This window comes from Mycteria americana, chromosome 4 (genome assembly GCF_035582795.1).
Source record: "Mycteria americana isolate JAX WOST 10 ecotype Jacksonville Zoo and Gardens chromosome 4, USCA_MyAme_1.0, whole genome shotgun sequence".
Lineage (NCBI taxonomy): Eukaryota > Metazoa > Chordata > Aves > Ciconiiformes > Ciconiidae > Mycteria > Mycteria americana.
This window is the reverse complement of record NC_134368.1, coordinates 38,572,073-38,589,432: the sequence shown is the minus strand read 5'-3', so window position 1 is coordinate 38,589,432 and position 17,360 is coordinate 38,572,073. Positions and strand designations below refer to the sequence as shown.

At 37.1% G+C, this 17,360-nt stretch overlaps 1 protein-coding gene across 14 annotated transcripts in view; it reads left to right on the top strand.

Annotated features, from left to right (window-relative positions):
• TENM3 (teneurin transmembrane protein 3) overlaps positions 1–17,360 on the top strand; it is a 502,889-nt gene that overhangs the window by 177,865 nt on the left and 307,664 nt on the right. For 9 of the 14 annotated variants that reach the window (XM_075500260.1, XM_075500268.1, XM_075500267.1 and 6 more), the window contains one exon: positions 12,829–13,107. The exons of 4 other annotated variants lie outside the window; for them this stretch is intronic. In XM_075500260.1, coding sequence (XP_075356375.1) covers positions 12,829–13,107 — 279 coding nt within the window. Of the gene's footprint in view, positions 1–12,828; positions 13,108–17,360 lie in introns of those variants that run through there. One more of the 14 variants, XM_075500270.1, reaches the window with a different exon arrangement.

Below are 17,360 nucleotides of genomic sequence, written 5' to 3'. Positions count from 1 at the left end.
TTCAATTCTTTTTGTATGGCTTATTGGCTTCCTCTAATGCGTGCTGGTTTAGCACCTTTGGGGACTACCTGCAAGTTTGATAGGGTCAGGTTATAAAGGGCTTGTTTTGCAGTCTCAGACAGTGTGTTCCTTTGATTCATCTTTGACTGAGAGAATTTACTGCTTCTGGCATTGGAAGCATTTTGTGGAAAAGGTGTTCAAGGTCATTCCAAAGGTTTTTAAATAATGTATAAAACACGCTTCCCTGTATTTATTTTTTTCTCCTCTGTCTAGAAATAGAGTGCAGATATGTGGCTTTGTTGACAGTCTAATTACATTCTAGTCTGCTAAATCAACAGGAAATAAATCTATAAGCAAAAAAGGCAAGTTTTAATAAATACCTTTAATTGGAAATTAATTTTTAAAATTAATCATGAGTAGTGTTTCTTTTTTTTCCTCCCCCCCGCCCCCCCGACTGTGTAAAATAACAATATCAAATTTCCAGTGTCCGCTGGAAAGGTACTGGAGCAGTTACATGAGTTTCTCAAGTCTCTCAAATGTGGCACAATTTAAAAATGTCAGTATGTTTTTGTGGCTGATATTTTGGGGGAAAGCCCTTCAAAGCTTTCTGCTAATGGATCAGAACTTTCCCACCTATTTTTCCGGAGTTGTCACAGCACATATCTTTGTGCTTCCTGCTTCCCAAAATCCCATGGTAGGAATTCAGAAAGGGTTGCTGCTGTAGGAGACAAGTGTGCCCTGTTCAGTGGTAGCTTTATCCCAGGAGATCTTTACTTGTGGAGAGGAAGTTCTCCAATTGTCAGTTCCAGTCACAGAATCTTTTTCCTCGCTTGTTGAATTTCTGTTGCTTGAGATTAAAATAGAAATAAGAGCCTAAAAATGCATATGTTTGTCATTGTAATTCTAAAAACAGCATTTAAAACATATAGTAAAATATTTGAACATGAAATTGTTATATAACTGGGATTATCTTGTTAATTTTGAAACCTAGTTGATAAGACTGGAAGGGTGGGTATGCTTGTTTAGGAAATTGTAACTTCATCTAGGCAACATGCTTTCAGTTAACATCAATGAGAGATAAGGCCTACTGTGGTCTCCTTCCCTTCTTCTCAAGCCCCTTCATCTATTGCAAGACTGGTTTTGTTCTAAACTCTTTGGACGAGGATTATTTAGCCTACTATTTTTAGAACTTCTAATTTAGTTATTTATTTTCACTTCATTGTTAATCCACACGTAAGATTCAAAAAAAAGTGGTAAGCCTGTGAATAATTAAACTCAGCACCTAGCAATGGAAATGAAGCCAAATGAAACCATGAGCTTATTTTCTTTAAAAGTATTTTTAAACTAGATACTCAATTTTATATTGCATATTTGAGAAGATACCTAATCTCATCCTTGACAATGGATGAAGCACCGTGAAAGACTTACTTTCCAAGGTGTGATGATATGATTGTTTGCTGTTTATGTGTTAGGGAGGAAGAAGACACCTATTTTGTTATGTTTTGAAGTATCCAACTATAATGAGCAGCCTGATTTAAATGTACAACTTCTTTAAGTGAATTCAGCAGCCTAAATGCATGTATTTTGGAATATGCCCAAGTATCTTGCTGAATTCAGGATTAAAGCTGACTGTATAAAGTTGAATTTCTCTGTTCTACAGGGAGAAATTCCTGTGTTTACAAAATTAAACTGCTGTGTAAAGTGATATAATGTACATAGGAGACTGCTATGCAAAAATACCTGAAAGTGTGACATGACTATGGATTGAGAGGGAAAGATTGTAGAAATATAGAAAGTAAGTAGTATTTTTAAAATTCTTTTTGGAAAAAATAATTGGAAGTAATAATATAAAAATATGAAAATAGTTTGGAGGAGATCATGAATCAAACCTGGACTCACAAGAAATGAAAAACTTTTTATACAGGTGCATTAAGTTAGTAAGAAAAATACAGGCATGCAAAAACTGTTATTTTATTTACCATCAGACACATGTTAAAGGGTAGAGAGGAATATGGAATACCTCTTAAGGAGTCATTGTTCCATTTCAAAGTATTTTGTTGTTGCAGGACAGTATAGTGATCCTACAGAGTGATCCACATATCACATCAGTGAGTTTTTGCACAGGAGTGGGATGCAGACCCACAAGCACAGGTGGCAGGGTGCACTGTTCATATTTTCATACAAAATAATCACAGCACTGTTTGCGAACTGTGTGAAATGAAAAGCTGAGCAGCGGGACACCTTTTGCTAATAGAAGACCTGATGAGGTAGTGCAGGTTTTGTTAAAATTTAACTTTTTGAAAGCTTGAGTCAACTATAGTTTAGCCTGCAGGTGAAGTTATTTGGTCTTTCTAGCTAGCAGTGAGAATGAGTTCACTGTGTTTATCAATCAGAACAATTCACTTTTAGCCAAGCCCCAACATCAATTTATTTTCATGCTACCCCTTTTAGTTTTGCAGGAGAAAGTACTTGTACGCATGGTTCCGTGCCTTTACTCTTCTGGAATACTTAAGTGCCTAAATTAGATTAAATGCCCTAATAAGTCCTTGGAGCTGCAAAAAGAGGGGCTGAACTTACCCAACAAGCAAAGAAAAAGAATTTTTCCTTCGCAATAAGCTGGATCACTGATACAAGGTTGCTGAAAAGCAAAGCTATGTACTGTACATTACACTGTGCGGATGTATCGTAGCTATCGTTTGGCTGATGCTCCCATGACAATTAGATTTAGATACTGATGCAATTAGATTCAGTGAAAGAGGGACCTGAAACAGTGATATATATGCTTTGACAATTTTATGTTGTTATTTAAGATATTAAACACTGTCAGGGATACATTTTTAGGACTTTAGAAACCTGAAACATTAATTGCAACTTCTATCCTAATGTAATATGACTCCAAAGTCTATTGCTTTTAAATACTAGCTGCTCAAAATGAGTTATTTGGATAGCAAAATGATTAATGTTTTCAGTCACCATAAATGTCAACTGTAGGATTAAAGGATTTAAATGGTCATGTTTTTAAACTTAAAGCTCGTGTACTTTAAACTTACCTGCCTGAAACAATGGAAGGATAGATAAGTAAGACCATTTTTGACCTTCTACTACCTATGCCTTATTGATGAGCTGATTTTGACTATTGAGTAAGCGAGTGACTCTCAATAGAACTGAATCAGTACATTTTGCAGATTATTTACAAGATGGTATGAAATTATATAGAAGGGACTTTGTGATCTCCTGATGAGCAAATTAATCACTATTCAGTGACACTGCAAGCACTGTCTCTCAAAAGCTAAGGCAGCTATTAGAATTAGTGTTTTTATGTTCCTGACTGCAGTGCAAGATATGTCCTGATTGTCATTGTCACAGATACTTTTTTGTTATGCTAAAACACGGCCACCTGCAGTATCGGCCTGATTTAAGTGGGTAACTTCTGTAAGCAGCATACAGTGCCAGTATGTTCTGGATAATTTTGTGGCCTTGAGCTAACCACATAACCTTCTGCCAGAGGTGGGTGGGGGTTTTTTTTTCCCCTCTGTAATACAGGAATAATAATACTTACCCTCCTCACAGGCGTGTTGGGAAGATTAATTAGTTTATGTTTGCAAAATGCTTTGAAGATGAAAAGCGCTGTAAGTGCTAAGTAATATTATCATCTTTCATTGCTATACTAGTTACTTCTTAAAGCAACAATAAGAAGTTAATTGGTTTTCAGGTTCCAGGTGATAAGGATCTGTTGACTTTTAGCTACAGAGTGGTACTAAGAAAAACATTTCACTTTGATTAGGAGTATATTTAGCTCACGTTCAGTGATAGGCACACTTGGTCTAAGGTATTCATCTAGTTGAAATTGGCCCCTTGTGGGTCACGGTCTGTAGATGAACTACGGATCTGGAGACAAAGGGCAATTGTGATTCTCCAGGGAAAAATCAACCTTGGTTATTGGCAGTAGACTGCTTGATCAGGCATTTCTACACAGCCTTGGTCCACAGGATAAAAACCTTGTCTTTGGCTAGTCCAGTTGCAAAATAAGAGAATTAAGTTCTTGATCATAATGATTAAGGATTTATAAGGTGAGCAAGGGGCCTTCACAAGGACTTTCAGCCTCATGGAAGGGAAGATACTGTAGAGGGTCTGTAACTACTCTTACATCTTTCCATAGCTCATATACTGAGATGTATGTGCTGCTTCTGTTCATAATAAAAACTAAAGTGAGGACTGGGGAGATAAATGGATCACATGCATGGCTATGAAAGATGACTTCAATGTGTTAACATCTATGGAGAGAATAAAGATAGAAAAGTGTGCAGCGGTTAGAGATGGGGTGAAGGGACGAATGAAAGAGGCTGAAGAGTCCCATCTGTCCCATCTGTTGATTTAGTGCATAGGGCTGAGAGTCAGGGCTGTAGGCCAAGCTGTGAGTGATTGCTTATTCCATCACTGGCAAATAAATGTGGAAAGTGAAGCAGAGATGTAAAATAGGAATAATTCTTCAGAAAGTTCCGTAATACTTTCTGAAATTAATTTGTAAAATGTCACAATTTACTGGCTTGAGTGCCAGTGCTCAGCATTACTGAGCTTATTAAAGCCAAAGGAGGAAATGGCAGAGACACGGGAACATGTTTGCCTCAAGTTTTGTGTTTCTACTTCTTTGCTTTGCAGTGCCATAAATATGTCTGAGTCATAAATCCTTTCTTGTCTTCAGCATAATGGACATTTTGCTAGAAAGTCTAAATTAAGGCAATGCTACACTACATTTATTATGGAGGTTTACAGAATGGAAACGCTTTTGGGGAGGTGTGATGGAAGTGTGAGTGAGAGATGGAGTAAAAGAGGTTTTCATTTCTGCAGAAGTCCTTGGGTCTGTATTCTCCGTTGTTTCTTGTACTAATCTACAGCAATGGTCTGAGCATCTCATTCTGTCCATGCATTGCAGAGTTGATTCCCATGCACGTGGGATACTTGTTTATGAAATCCTACAAATAGAAACGTATGGGGATACTCTGAATAGGTGTGTTGGGCTTTTTCTTTATACCAGTTCAGACCCTGTTGAACTAATCACGTTTTCTACCATGCTGTGAGACATATCCCTCTGTGGGTCTATCCACTCACTTGTGGTGGCAGATGTGCCTTTCCCTCGTGGAAAGGCAGAAATAACAGTAGAGTTTTCTCTCCTCCATATCTGGAGGAACAGCAGTGAGCCTGAGCTCTATTTTTCGTGCTTCTCTTTATGCTGCCTCCTTCCTCCTCACCTTCTTTCCCCATTTCGAGCCATATGTCATGTCATTAGCATCGTGCTGACCTTAATGTGGCAGTTCATACCTGTCAGATCTGTGGTTGTAGGCTCTCTGCAGACTGCATATCCGTCATCTCTACATTGCTTACCCTTGGGTCATATTTTCTTCACATCTATCAAATTTAGGCTTTATTTGTATTTTGTAATAAATGGATGGTGAGATGTTGATGATTTGGTCCCAGGATCCAAAGATTAAGATAGAGGCCTAAAATGTCTATACTGTCATTCTGGTCATGATCAAGACTGTGTTCCTTCCTACTCATGGAGTTGTATTTATTTTTTAAATCCACAGAAACCTTCCTCCCCCGCCTTGCAGCCCATGATATGGACAGCTGTGTTAGTTTCTCTTAATTTAGTTTGTATATTATGTAATCAGAGTCATAAACCCAGATTTTTATATAAAATCCCCAAATTTGGAACCATAGTGTTTACATTATTAATTCATTTATTGCAATATGATTGCTGATGCTGTAGCTTGAAGCTTTGAATTGTGTAATTGTGAAATTATCTTCAGCTGACTTTAATCTTACTCTGCGGTAACTTCAGAAGGGCTTGATGAACAGTCCTTTATCCTTATACTGGATTAAGAAGTGCTTCTTATGTTCTAGTCTGTGGATTAGTACTTGAGGATCCCCTGCCACCTTCAAGCGTAACAGGGAATAAAATTACGAGTCTCCCATACTGCACAGAAGAGTCTGCATGTTTGAACCATAATTTGGAAAACCAGTGGCAGGAAGATACTGTGTTTCATTCGCATTGATTCTGCTCTATTTCTTAAAATAAAAACTTTCCCAGGCTAGCATTTCAATCAATGTCTCCTTGTGATTATATAGTTTAATGCTAGTAAAAATACATGGTTGGTTTAAATATTAGGTTTGAAATACTTTATTTGCCACAAAACAATATGTGTGGAGTGTTTTTTTTGTAGAATTGACTCAGATTTTGAGTCTTACATAAAGCTCTTCTACCAAGAGTGGGACAGTAAGTGCAGCTTGGAGAACTCGCAGTATCTGGCGCTAACTCTTTCAGAAGTCAGAGACCATTACTTAGGTTCCCAAACGCTTCTGAAAGCCCATAAGGAATGGGAGAACTGTGTGGTTAATGTTTGCTCAGAATAATGAGCACTTCAAAATTATATGCACAGTTGCTAACATTTAATATAATTTAATGCTGTTTGTTATTATGTAGTTTACTGGATATATTGGAGAAGCAACTGTCTTGCATAGGTATCTTACAGCTCCACTCTAAATCAGATAATGACAAGAAAGGAGGTTAACATGGAAAAGTGAATAGAGTGGAAAGGTCAAGAAAGAGATTAAGAGGTGACAAGGAAGAGGGTTGTGATGAGTGAAGAGAAAAACATAGGAATTAAAAACAGGAGGAAAATGTGATACAGTGGATTAGGATGGTTTAAATTTCACAGATAAAGTTCACAAAAACAAAAGAGAAAATCAGGCTGAAGTAATAACAAAATACTATGCTAAATCAGAAAGAAAAAATGTAAACATAGGCAAAGCTCATTACTTGTCAGTCTTTGCTGCGATTTCTTCCATCCTAGCAAGCAGAACTCTGCAAGTACAGCTTTGAAAACTCCTTTTTAGTAAATATATTGTGAAGTTTGTGTGACAGAATGGATGGTATCACATCTATTACTCATTCTCTCTTTTGTGTAATTGTATTCTACCCACCTAACATTCTGACTTCTGGAGACAGCATTTGTACACTTATCAGAATTTTATAGAGCATCCAAGACCTCTGTTTTGCTATTTTCTTTTTTAAAATCTTTGTCCTTTCATTTCCAGCAAACTTGTTATCCTACTGTACATTTACCTCCAATTCTCTGACCTTCCTCTCAAGACCTTTACTTACAAATGACCACCTTTGTAAGTGTGCCGCACTGTATTTGCCCCAGTAAATGGAAAAAAATAATTTTATTTACAAAGCAGTTACATATTTTTCCTTAAGAAACCAGCTAAAATTGACACTTGAAAGTAGATGATATTTAAGGTCCCATAGGATTGTGTGGAATTCTTGCTAAACCAGTCCAGCTCCGCTTTGATCATCTAGGAAGATGACATCTACCCCATGTTCTCAGTGGTGCTGTAGTGACTAGCTAGTGCCCTGAGAACAGAAGTGACAGTTTTGCTGCCTATTGTTATATACCAAGAAGCTCCTTTTTCCACCTTTGACTAGCACATAATTGAACTCTGTATTTTTCAGGAATTAGTAAAGTGAACAGGCCAGCCAATTTGCAGTTAACAGAGCTATGCCTTCATAGTTGTCATGTGTGTGAGTTAGGAAGGCAAGGTACTGTTGAATCAGGTCAGTAGTCTTGAGCTCTTGGTTGTACAGAAATGATGAAGCATTTCAAAAATGTGGTGCAGCTCTGTACTGGCTTCTGCTCTACAGAAAGTGTTCAGAGGTGTTGAGAATGAGCTCCAGGTAAGGAGCTTCAAATAGGAAAAACGTGCCCACTCTATACAGTGTCTAAACATGAATACAAAAGGAAATAAGTACTTTCCCCATATCAAAGTAGCAGAAAACAGCATGGCCCTTGCAGTAACACTTTGACATCAGTGCTGCTTATACAATAAGCTTATATGATAAGCATTGTATTATGAGAACATGTTTGTATGCAGTAGTCTGCAGACAGAAAATAAAAACCCGAGAAAAATATTTTTCCTCATTTGCTTTCTAAATAAATGAGACTTCTTTTAATTTAAAAAAAAATCAGAATTAAGTAGGGAATTGAGGAAATGTAAGGGAGAAGGTTGGTTCTCCTAAGGACCATGATCATAGTTTTGCATCTGTATAGCTTTAGTTGTTTCATAATTTTTTTTAAATTTAGTAGAAGTATTTTTGTCATGTGTTATCACAGAGTGATTATAGGGAAAATGCACTTGATTTTTGAATGGCATGAAGGTGTTATAGGCAGACAGAAGACAAGATACAAAGGAAGAATAGATTAGAAAGGGGACTGACAAGTAATAAAGGATGCAGAGAGAGCAGACATGGCATGAAACTTTGTCAGAAACATAAGCAAGAGCTGAACTAAACAGAATTTTGAGTATGGACTTGGATGGGTTTGGGACCTCTGCCTTTTTGGTACTATGTCTATCCTGTTATGACAAAAACAAAGTCAGCAAAGGCATTCAAACTATAATTCCTTTAGGTTAAAAGGTAGGGGTGTGGGTGTATTTTTATGCTAACTAGGCAGATGCTTTGGAGGCTTTTCACATTTTTTTTTTCTTTCTGTCTTTTCCAAAATAGCCTATTGTTGCTGAAACCTGACTTGGTGACTTATCAGTGGTTAATGAATTACTAAGGACAGTGCTGATGTCTGAAGATGCTGACGAATTCTCTCTTGGATATTTTTTTGTTCATTCCTTCTGTTTGTTTCTTTCCCCTTTTCATGGTTTTTAAGAGAGTATCTCTGTGTATATATTTAATATAGATCCAATTTAGAGCAAGGACTGACAACTGAAGAACCATGGGGCCTCTTCTTTTGTTTAGTAGTCCTCTTCAAAAACGCATTTCCACAGATAACATTTCTAACTTGAAGCTTAAATTATTGTGGATGTCGTTGAATAACTTCCCCAATTTAGGCCAGGGAAACAAATGTGGCACAAGTGCAGCAGGCTTCCATTTAATTCCAGCTGTTAACTTCTGACTTTCTAAAATAATACATAATTTCTGCATACATCAAACTTGCTTATATGCAGCATTTGATTAAACTAAAAAAAAAAAAAAATCATTTACATTTCTAGACAATGTAACCTGTGTGATTCTGGCAGAGAATATACACACACACACACTCTCTCTCTTTCTCTTTTAAAGAAATAACAATTATTTATATATTAAAATTATGTTGGTATACTTTTTTGTATGTATTTAACTAATGTAGTTAAGGAGGTACACCAATCGTACATGGATCATTGTTGCAACCACTTTCTATGTAAACATAACAGGTAGATGTTTATTGTTACCCTTGGCAAATCCTGTGTTTTTAACAGTGGTTGCTGCACAAGCTCCTGAAAGTTATTTTAGAGTTGTTACATTAATTTTGTTCTTGTCTGCACAAATGGAGGGTGTCATCATTCCTTACACTACCCATAAATTGATATTGCTAGCCAAGAGAAATGCAGTATCTAATGGTAGAGTGGTAGTAAACAGCATTATTGTCAGTTTTTAAAACCTAACTTCATGATACATCATCCTAAATAGTCTAAAACTCCCAAAGGTGTCTCCAGAACAAGTCTCCTTGAAACATTGTGTCTAATTTTTTTCTATTTTACACTTCATACTTTTTTAAAGGAAAGGAAAAAACCCACAAAGCATTATTCCTATCTGTTTATTCTGTATCTACATTTTCTTCTCAGGAATTAGTTCATTACAATCGCCAAGTTGTTTTTGAGTCTTTACGAACTGTTCAGGCACTTATTGTTGGTGGGAGAAATTGCAAATGTGTGTGTAGTGTAAGAAACTGATGATTAAATCCCTCACATTGAAGTCATTCTGGAAAGGTTAATTAGAAACTAAGAACAGAAGAAGGAGAACATCCTCTCTTCGTACTTTTTTTCCCACTGAACTCCTATAACCTCCTTGTCAATTTTTATTTTTATTTCATGGTATTGTTCATTATCAGGTAAAAGTCCCCAACTATTCTGCTGCCCACTAGGTCTGCGTCCCACCGTGTTCAGCTTCGCATGGATCCTGGAAGACTTCCTGTTTTCATTGTTTAGGAATCTTAAGATGATGTAAAATTTTTGTATCACGTATGTATGATTTCCTTTGGGATATAAATTCCTACACAAATACATCTTTTTCTATGTCAACTTTTTGGTTTGAGTTTTGTGGGGTTTTTTTGGTGTGTTTTTTTTTTTCATTTGCGTAGGCAACTTACACGGAGTACAATCCTCTTAGTAAAGCTCTTAGGAGAGCTTTAATTCAGAAGATGATTTAGCCTGATGTTTCTAAAGCTGTTACAACGTTTCTGGGCTATGCTGTAAAACTCAGTGTAGTGAAAAGCTCTAATATTGAATGTGATGACAGAGCAATATACAAACCTGTTCCCCTTTTCTGTTCTGTCCCGCTGACATGCCGTTTTGGTTTTCTTACCATTCATAAGAGAGGAAAAAGAAGAAAATATTTTACATGGAGGTAGGCAGTTGTAAACTTAAAATAAAAAATAAAATCCATTAATAGATGGTAGGTGATATGTTGTGCCTGAGACAGAGTATCCTAGAAAGTGATCATGGAGGATGTTGTTCTATAATGCCTGAAGTAGTTTCTCTTAAAAATAATAGTTTGCTTATGAGGGAAAAAAAGCGTGTGGGGGGGAATAGTCTCTTCAAACTGATGTGTCTGCACAGATGTCTCCTTGAGTGATTCTCTGAGTGCAAAGGGGTCCTTTTCACGGTGGGGGGAGCACAGGGCTGTGTGGGGCAGGCTGGCGGAGGAGCTGCAGGTTGCGGTGCTCGCCCGCTGCAGCTGGTCTAACTGTGGCTCAAGAGGCAGCATCTGTGTCTGTCCGCATCCTTCCTCACCTCCACATCTCAGCACTGAGAGGTTACGGGGACCATAGGCATAACACCGTGTAGCATTGAAGTCAACAGCAGTTTTGTTACTGACTCAAGTAACCTTGTCTTCAGTCAAAAATGCCTCTTTTCCTTTCCATTTTGCTCCCCAAAGAACCAGTAAGATGCTGTGTGTGCAACTGTGTATACACCTTAGCTGCTTCATGTGTGTGTAGGTACACCTGTATACATACACATGTGCACATGGGCTTCTCCTGTATTTGGTTCTGACTTTAGGCAACTGTTTGAAAATGTAGATTCACGAAATAAAGTTCCAAACACATAAAACCAGTGTTCTAGATTGTCACCCTTAGCATATATTTACCAAAACGCAAAATAATAAGCATTTTAGACACTTTACTACTTTCAGCTCTGACCCTATTACCACTGGGCGGTTTGTTTGGCCTGTTTGCTTCTCTTATTAGTTTCAATTCTCACAAAACCTGAAAATTCACGTGGCATGACAGCTTTAAAAAATGACAAGATACTATCAGTGTGCATGGTAATCCCCTGTTCTTATACCCTTCACACTGTTCAAACATAGTCATAGATATGCTTACTCCTTTTATATTTACCTCCCCAGCTGTATTTTTGTTCAAATATTTATTCACAGCTGCATAATAAATACAGTTTGATTTGTACCTAATTGTAGTAACTGATTTTCATTATTTATGGAAGTCATTGTCAGAATTCATTTATGGTTCTGACTGTGAAGAAACTTACAGCAACAACTTCATATGACCGCAGCAGTGAAATAATTAACTGGCTCACTTAAAACAAGTCAATGGCCAGGGCATTAACTCTTAATATTTGAGGAATTATTTACACGTCTGTATTCACACTTCTGCAATTTTATTACTTTCTGATTGATAGGATTCTGTTCTTGTTGTATTATAAGCTTTAATTATCTTACTAACACATTTTTATGTTAAATGACTAATTTTGGAGAAATTAGGATGCCTGTCAGATTCAAAAATTGAATGTGTGTTCTAATTTGTTCCCAGAGCTATGAAATAACTGTGGGCTAGGGTGGAAAAGCATTATGGGTATAGGCATGCAATTGAGCTTGCCAAGTGTCTGTATACCATAAAATGTCTTAAATCTACGGACATAAAAGTAGGATGAAGACACAGCCATTAAAAAGACAGTCATTTTTGAGTGTCACATAATTTAGACACTTTAAGTTATTGAAGTGTCACGAGTTTATTACACCTAATTTATTAATACAATCATTTGGGATTCACTTATGTCTCTTGCTCTGCCCCAAAACAGAGGCTAAAAGTCTGTTTAAAATGCACAGACTCTGCTTCAGCAGTAAAAGCCTAAAATGTTTCTCAAAATACAGAGACATGAAAAGTAACAACTTTACTGTAGACCTTGCAGGTAACAGGTGGTCATGTTCCTGTTTTTATTTGTGTATTAAAGTAGGGCAGAGAGATCCAGTAAAGACCAAGTGAGTTTGGTTCCCATTTAGTTTTTCCATTGCTACATTAGGTGACATCTGTCTGGGGAAAATAGCCTGTTGCTTTGGCCTCTAACCAGGACAAAAGAAAAAAAAAAAAGATAATCCTGATAAATACCTTGTTACTGCTTTCATGCTTTGAAAAAGAAAAAAAAAAAAAAAAAAAAAGTTTGTAGTTTATTTTTAATCCTTTCATGTTGAATTGGCTTTTCATAGTTTGCAGGTTCTGTTATGTTTCTTTCCTACCCAGGAGCACTTTTGATGTGTTGAAGCAGTTGACAAAACAGTGCTAAAGTGCAGTGTGACTGAAAAGGGGCACCGCAGAGAGCTGGAGACAAAAGAATCCACTTGATTGTAATACGTGCGGAGTTTTGACAAAACACCTTGTGTGATACCTGAGACAATTATACACATGAAGAGTTTTTACTTTTAGGTTCTTTAAGGAAAAAAAAAATTCTCACCTTTTGTTATCTTTTTTTTTTTTTTCCCCTAATCAGGACAGAATTTTACCCTAAGGCAGTTAGGAGTTTGTGAACCAGCAACTCGTCGAGGACTGGCATTTTGTGCGGAAATGGGGCTCCCCCACAGAGGTTACTCTATCAGTGCAGGGTCAGATGCTGATACTGAAAATGAAGGAGTGATGTCTCCAGAGCATGCCATGAGACTTTGGGGCAGGGGGGTCAAATCAGGGCGCAGTTCCTGTCTGTCGAGCCGTTCCAACTCAGCCCTCACTCTGACTGATACCGAACATGAAAACAAGTCCGACAGTGAAAATGGTAAGTTCTTACGCATATGCCCATATATAAATCAATGTTTTATCTGCTGTTTTGGTTGACACTCGATAATTTTAAATCATTAAAGGAATGGCCTTGAATTATTTACCTATTTATTTTTTTTTCTCCTCCTCCCAGAAGAGTCAATATTCAGTATCAGTCCTAACTAATGCAAGCTTTGGGTGTGATGTTTTAGCTGTAATTTTGAGAGAGTTTAATCACAAAAAAGATTAGCTCTGTTTTATCTCAGGCCATGTCACCTGTTACCCTTTGGGGAGCAGCTAAGTAAGTGGTGATAAAGTTGCTCCCCAAGGCCTGCTTGCAATCAAAGGTTTCATTGTAAACTCTTTTCCAAGACGTCTTGGAGAAGTTGCAGAATCTTAGAGTGGATGAATGAACACAAAGAATAGCTTATTAACAGGGCTCATGTGATTGGAAAACAAATTTGATTGTGCTTTCAACTTCCTAGTTGATGAGAGCAATTGGAATTGTGGTGAAGAGGGACATGTGGCCTTTGATGTGCCTGGGGGACTGGATTACTGTGCAATTAAAATCTGCAAAAAAAATCTAAACAGCAGCTTTGTAGGATGTGGGGTATGACCATTGTATATTAAGGCTTAGTGTTTAAATGAAAAGAGGTTAATACAATTGACTGATTCATTTTTAAAGCTTTTCAACATTTTTTTTACCTCCACTTGAGGTTATGAACAGAACCTAATGTGGTGTTAAATGCTAAATGCACAAATCTTAGAAAACAGTTTATCTTTAACTTCTTTTTATTTGCAGATTTTCAGCTTTACTAGAATTAAAATGATTGTTCTATTAACTTCATGACTTTCTATATGACAAATTCAAAAGAGGAATAAAGAAAAATTAGTAGAAACGAAAATTAGAGTGATGGCTATTGCCTGCATGTCTACTCGTCATTTTCTTAATTTATTAAACCTGTCCGCTCAGCTGTACAGAAGCCAGAGCAATTTTATTTCTGTCCTCTGGCAATAGCTGTAACACATTGTGGGAAACAGCAATGTAGGGGTGTGTGTATGGTAATCCCTTTTTAAAAAATAGTGCAGTTTTATTTTAGACTACAAGCAATAATGTTCAGTCCTACCTACTTATTATTTTAACTTCAGTTTGAGAAGACAAAACCAAAGCTATATTTTGGTATTATTCATACTTGTTGCCTTTCTTCTGGTGGCTGGTTCTAACTGAAGATGCCTGTGCAAGACGGCTGTCTCAGATGGGATCCTCCTTTTTGTGTTGGACTTAATGCTGTGTAGTACATGGGGAGACAGCTCTCAGTGTTCACAGGAGTCTTGTCTCATGCTTGGAAAATTTATTGTGAGTTGGAGGCAAGTTTTGAAAGAGGAGGACAGGAGTACTTGCCTACCTCCTTTTGGCAGTGGAGTTTCTCTTGGATGACTCTATTTCAGCTGTAAAGCAATCTACAATAAATTGTTGTCCTGTGACTTTCCTTTTGAAAGATCTATGCTGAAACAGACTCTCTTGAGTCTTTTATAAAACTCTAGGTTAATGATCTTGAAAATACATATTTATATATACACGCACACACACATACAATTTCCTTAGTCATATCTTTACATTACCAAAGAGGTGACTGCTTCAGAATTATAATAGGTTTGGTATACTTTTTTATAAACTTCATATTTACCATTTTTAAAAAAAGCACAATGCCTGATTACAATATGCCAAAACTTCCACCATGAGTTTAGAATTAGAGGGGTTTTTTTATTTTTTCATGTGTGAGAAGACTGTGAATATGTTAGAAAAGACATTATTCTGCACTGGTTAAAATTATGCAAGGAATGTCTGATGTTTGATACAACTTCAAAGAAGAGTTTAGTCACTAAAAAGGATTACAGTTGATTTATTTATTGATAAGGAGGCTAGCAGTCCAACTTAAGAAGGTACTGGGACTGCTGTGAGGGTAATGAAATTTTGATGGCTAGAGAGTCCCCTAGGGTTATGAAACATATATAACTCGGACCATGTCATGGGTCGCCATTTCGGTGGAGATGTTACAGAAGTGGTGAAAAGCTTAATCTTCTTCGGTATTTTTCTGTGGATTTTTGTTTCCACTGAATGTGGAAGATTTGGCTGAGAAATGATTTTATACACGTAGTTTGAACTCAGTATGCTAAATGCTCACAGTAGAATAGAAAATATAATTTAAAGCCAGGGAAGCCATATTGTCCTGGTAGGCACAGGTGCTCTAATCAAAGGACCAAACTGCAGGTGTGAGTTTTGTTAATTTATGGCCTGAAGTTAATAGCTGTGCCAGTATACTGTTAAAGTCTGACAAATCTGATAAGGCTTTGAAACCAAAGTTAGAGTTACGACGAGTCCTCTGTACTGGGTCCCCTTTTGCTGTGTGTGAAAGCTTCTTGACTGAATTTTGATGGAACTGTTTTACAGGTATACGCATTTCTATGCAGCATGTTTACCTCTAAGGTAGATAAGGAGCAACAGGTTATGATGAGCAAAACACAACACCAGATCGTATTTCCTCACCTAAAGGCCTCAGTTTTTGAGCGATCCCACTGTTCACCCAGTAACACTATTCGCTGTTGAAATAGTCCATTACCATAAACAGACCTTACTGGAGTTAATGGGACTATTCACGATGCTGAGAACTGTGACTGAGGTTTATGAACTCAGGATTAACCATTTGTTGAATGTACTTGGGGTTTTCTTTCTTGCTAGTTAGGCAAGAAGAGAAGCTTGGCATCAAAACACGTTTTCCTTTCCTTCCTTGTAATCGTTGTATTTGCTCTTCTGAAATAGTTGTGGATTCCATATCCCTCAGGAAGGCAAAACTCGAGGTTCTGTTGCATAACTACAATGAATAAGTGGATGAAGTTACTAACTTTTATTTGTTGAGGTCTCAATAACATATCATGAATGCCAGAAGATTTTTTAATTTTTTTATTTTTTTTTTAGAAAACATCAGAACTGTTTTCCAAACATAGGGTTTATAGATGTATTCTCATGTCAAAGTTTTAGGTTACTGCTCAGTAAATCATTCTGAAGAGAAATATTTTTCTTTGAGCTCATTCAAGTTCCATATATGACTCTTGGCATAGAGATTTGTCATGTCAGCCTCCCTGAAGGAGGACCTGCATCTGTTAATCTGGGCAACCTACCAGTGTCACATAGAGTATGATGTGTCAATTGGAACACACTGAGCACGCATGTGTTTCTTCAGGCTTTCTTCTCCATTCCTATTGCAAGTTATTTCATAAATGCTGCATCAAGAAATTTATGTTAGTAATTGTTCTAGGAGCTGTGTCTTTGAAATACAAGCAGCCCATCTTTTACATGCTTGCCAGTAACTTTCTGTTGTTAAGCTGTTCTAAGATTACTAAAGCTTGTCTTTTTAAACTTGATAAATATTCCAGCAGAGTATGAGCTAGAAGTTATAGTTAGGCTTCAAATGGCCCTTTTGCTTAAAGGGTCAATATATTTTTAAGGTATCTTAGAATCCACTTACTTCTGTAAATTATTTTTAAATCTATTAAACTGCAGTCCCTGACTTCATGAGATATGAGAAAGCTAATAAGCAAAACATGAAAGTTAATTGAGCAAGTTATTCCTAAAGTCCAGCTCCTTATGGAGTTATTTATTTATTGTAAAGTTATATGACCAGTTTTGTATGCACTGTTTGTGCTGTACTGAAACTCAGGCTGTGGCAATGATTGTGACTGGAAAGTCACTTATTTAAGACTTAAGCAAGTCTATGTCACCTTCTATCCCTTTGGAAGCGGTATTGACAGTGCTTCTGAAAAAGAGCTGGGCATTACAGATAGATGCGTGCCACATAGTTGACTCTGCCCACAGCCCCAAAGACTAGCTGGACGTACAGAAAATAGTTCTGAAGGCACTAGAATGTGGGGGGTTATCTTCTTATTTAGTGAAAGTTTTGTCCTGATGGGGGTTTGCTAGAAGACCAGAGGAGATCAGGATGTAGCAAATTAAAAAGACGAAAGGAAGAGAGGAGTATGAGATCATGGCCTCAGGCAGTTGTTCTGAATTGGTTAGATAAATGATTTGAAACTTGGACCCATTTTTCACAGATACAGAAAAGCAGATATTGCTGGCAGAATGTTCATTGCTGAGGATTTCTGTAAAGAGAAAATATCAGTTTATCAGCTGCGTGGGCACCTGCTTGCTTCCTCTCCAACTTAGCCGGTTTCTGAAGATAGCATTCTTGTGAACCTAATACTCTCTTGTCCTTC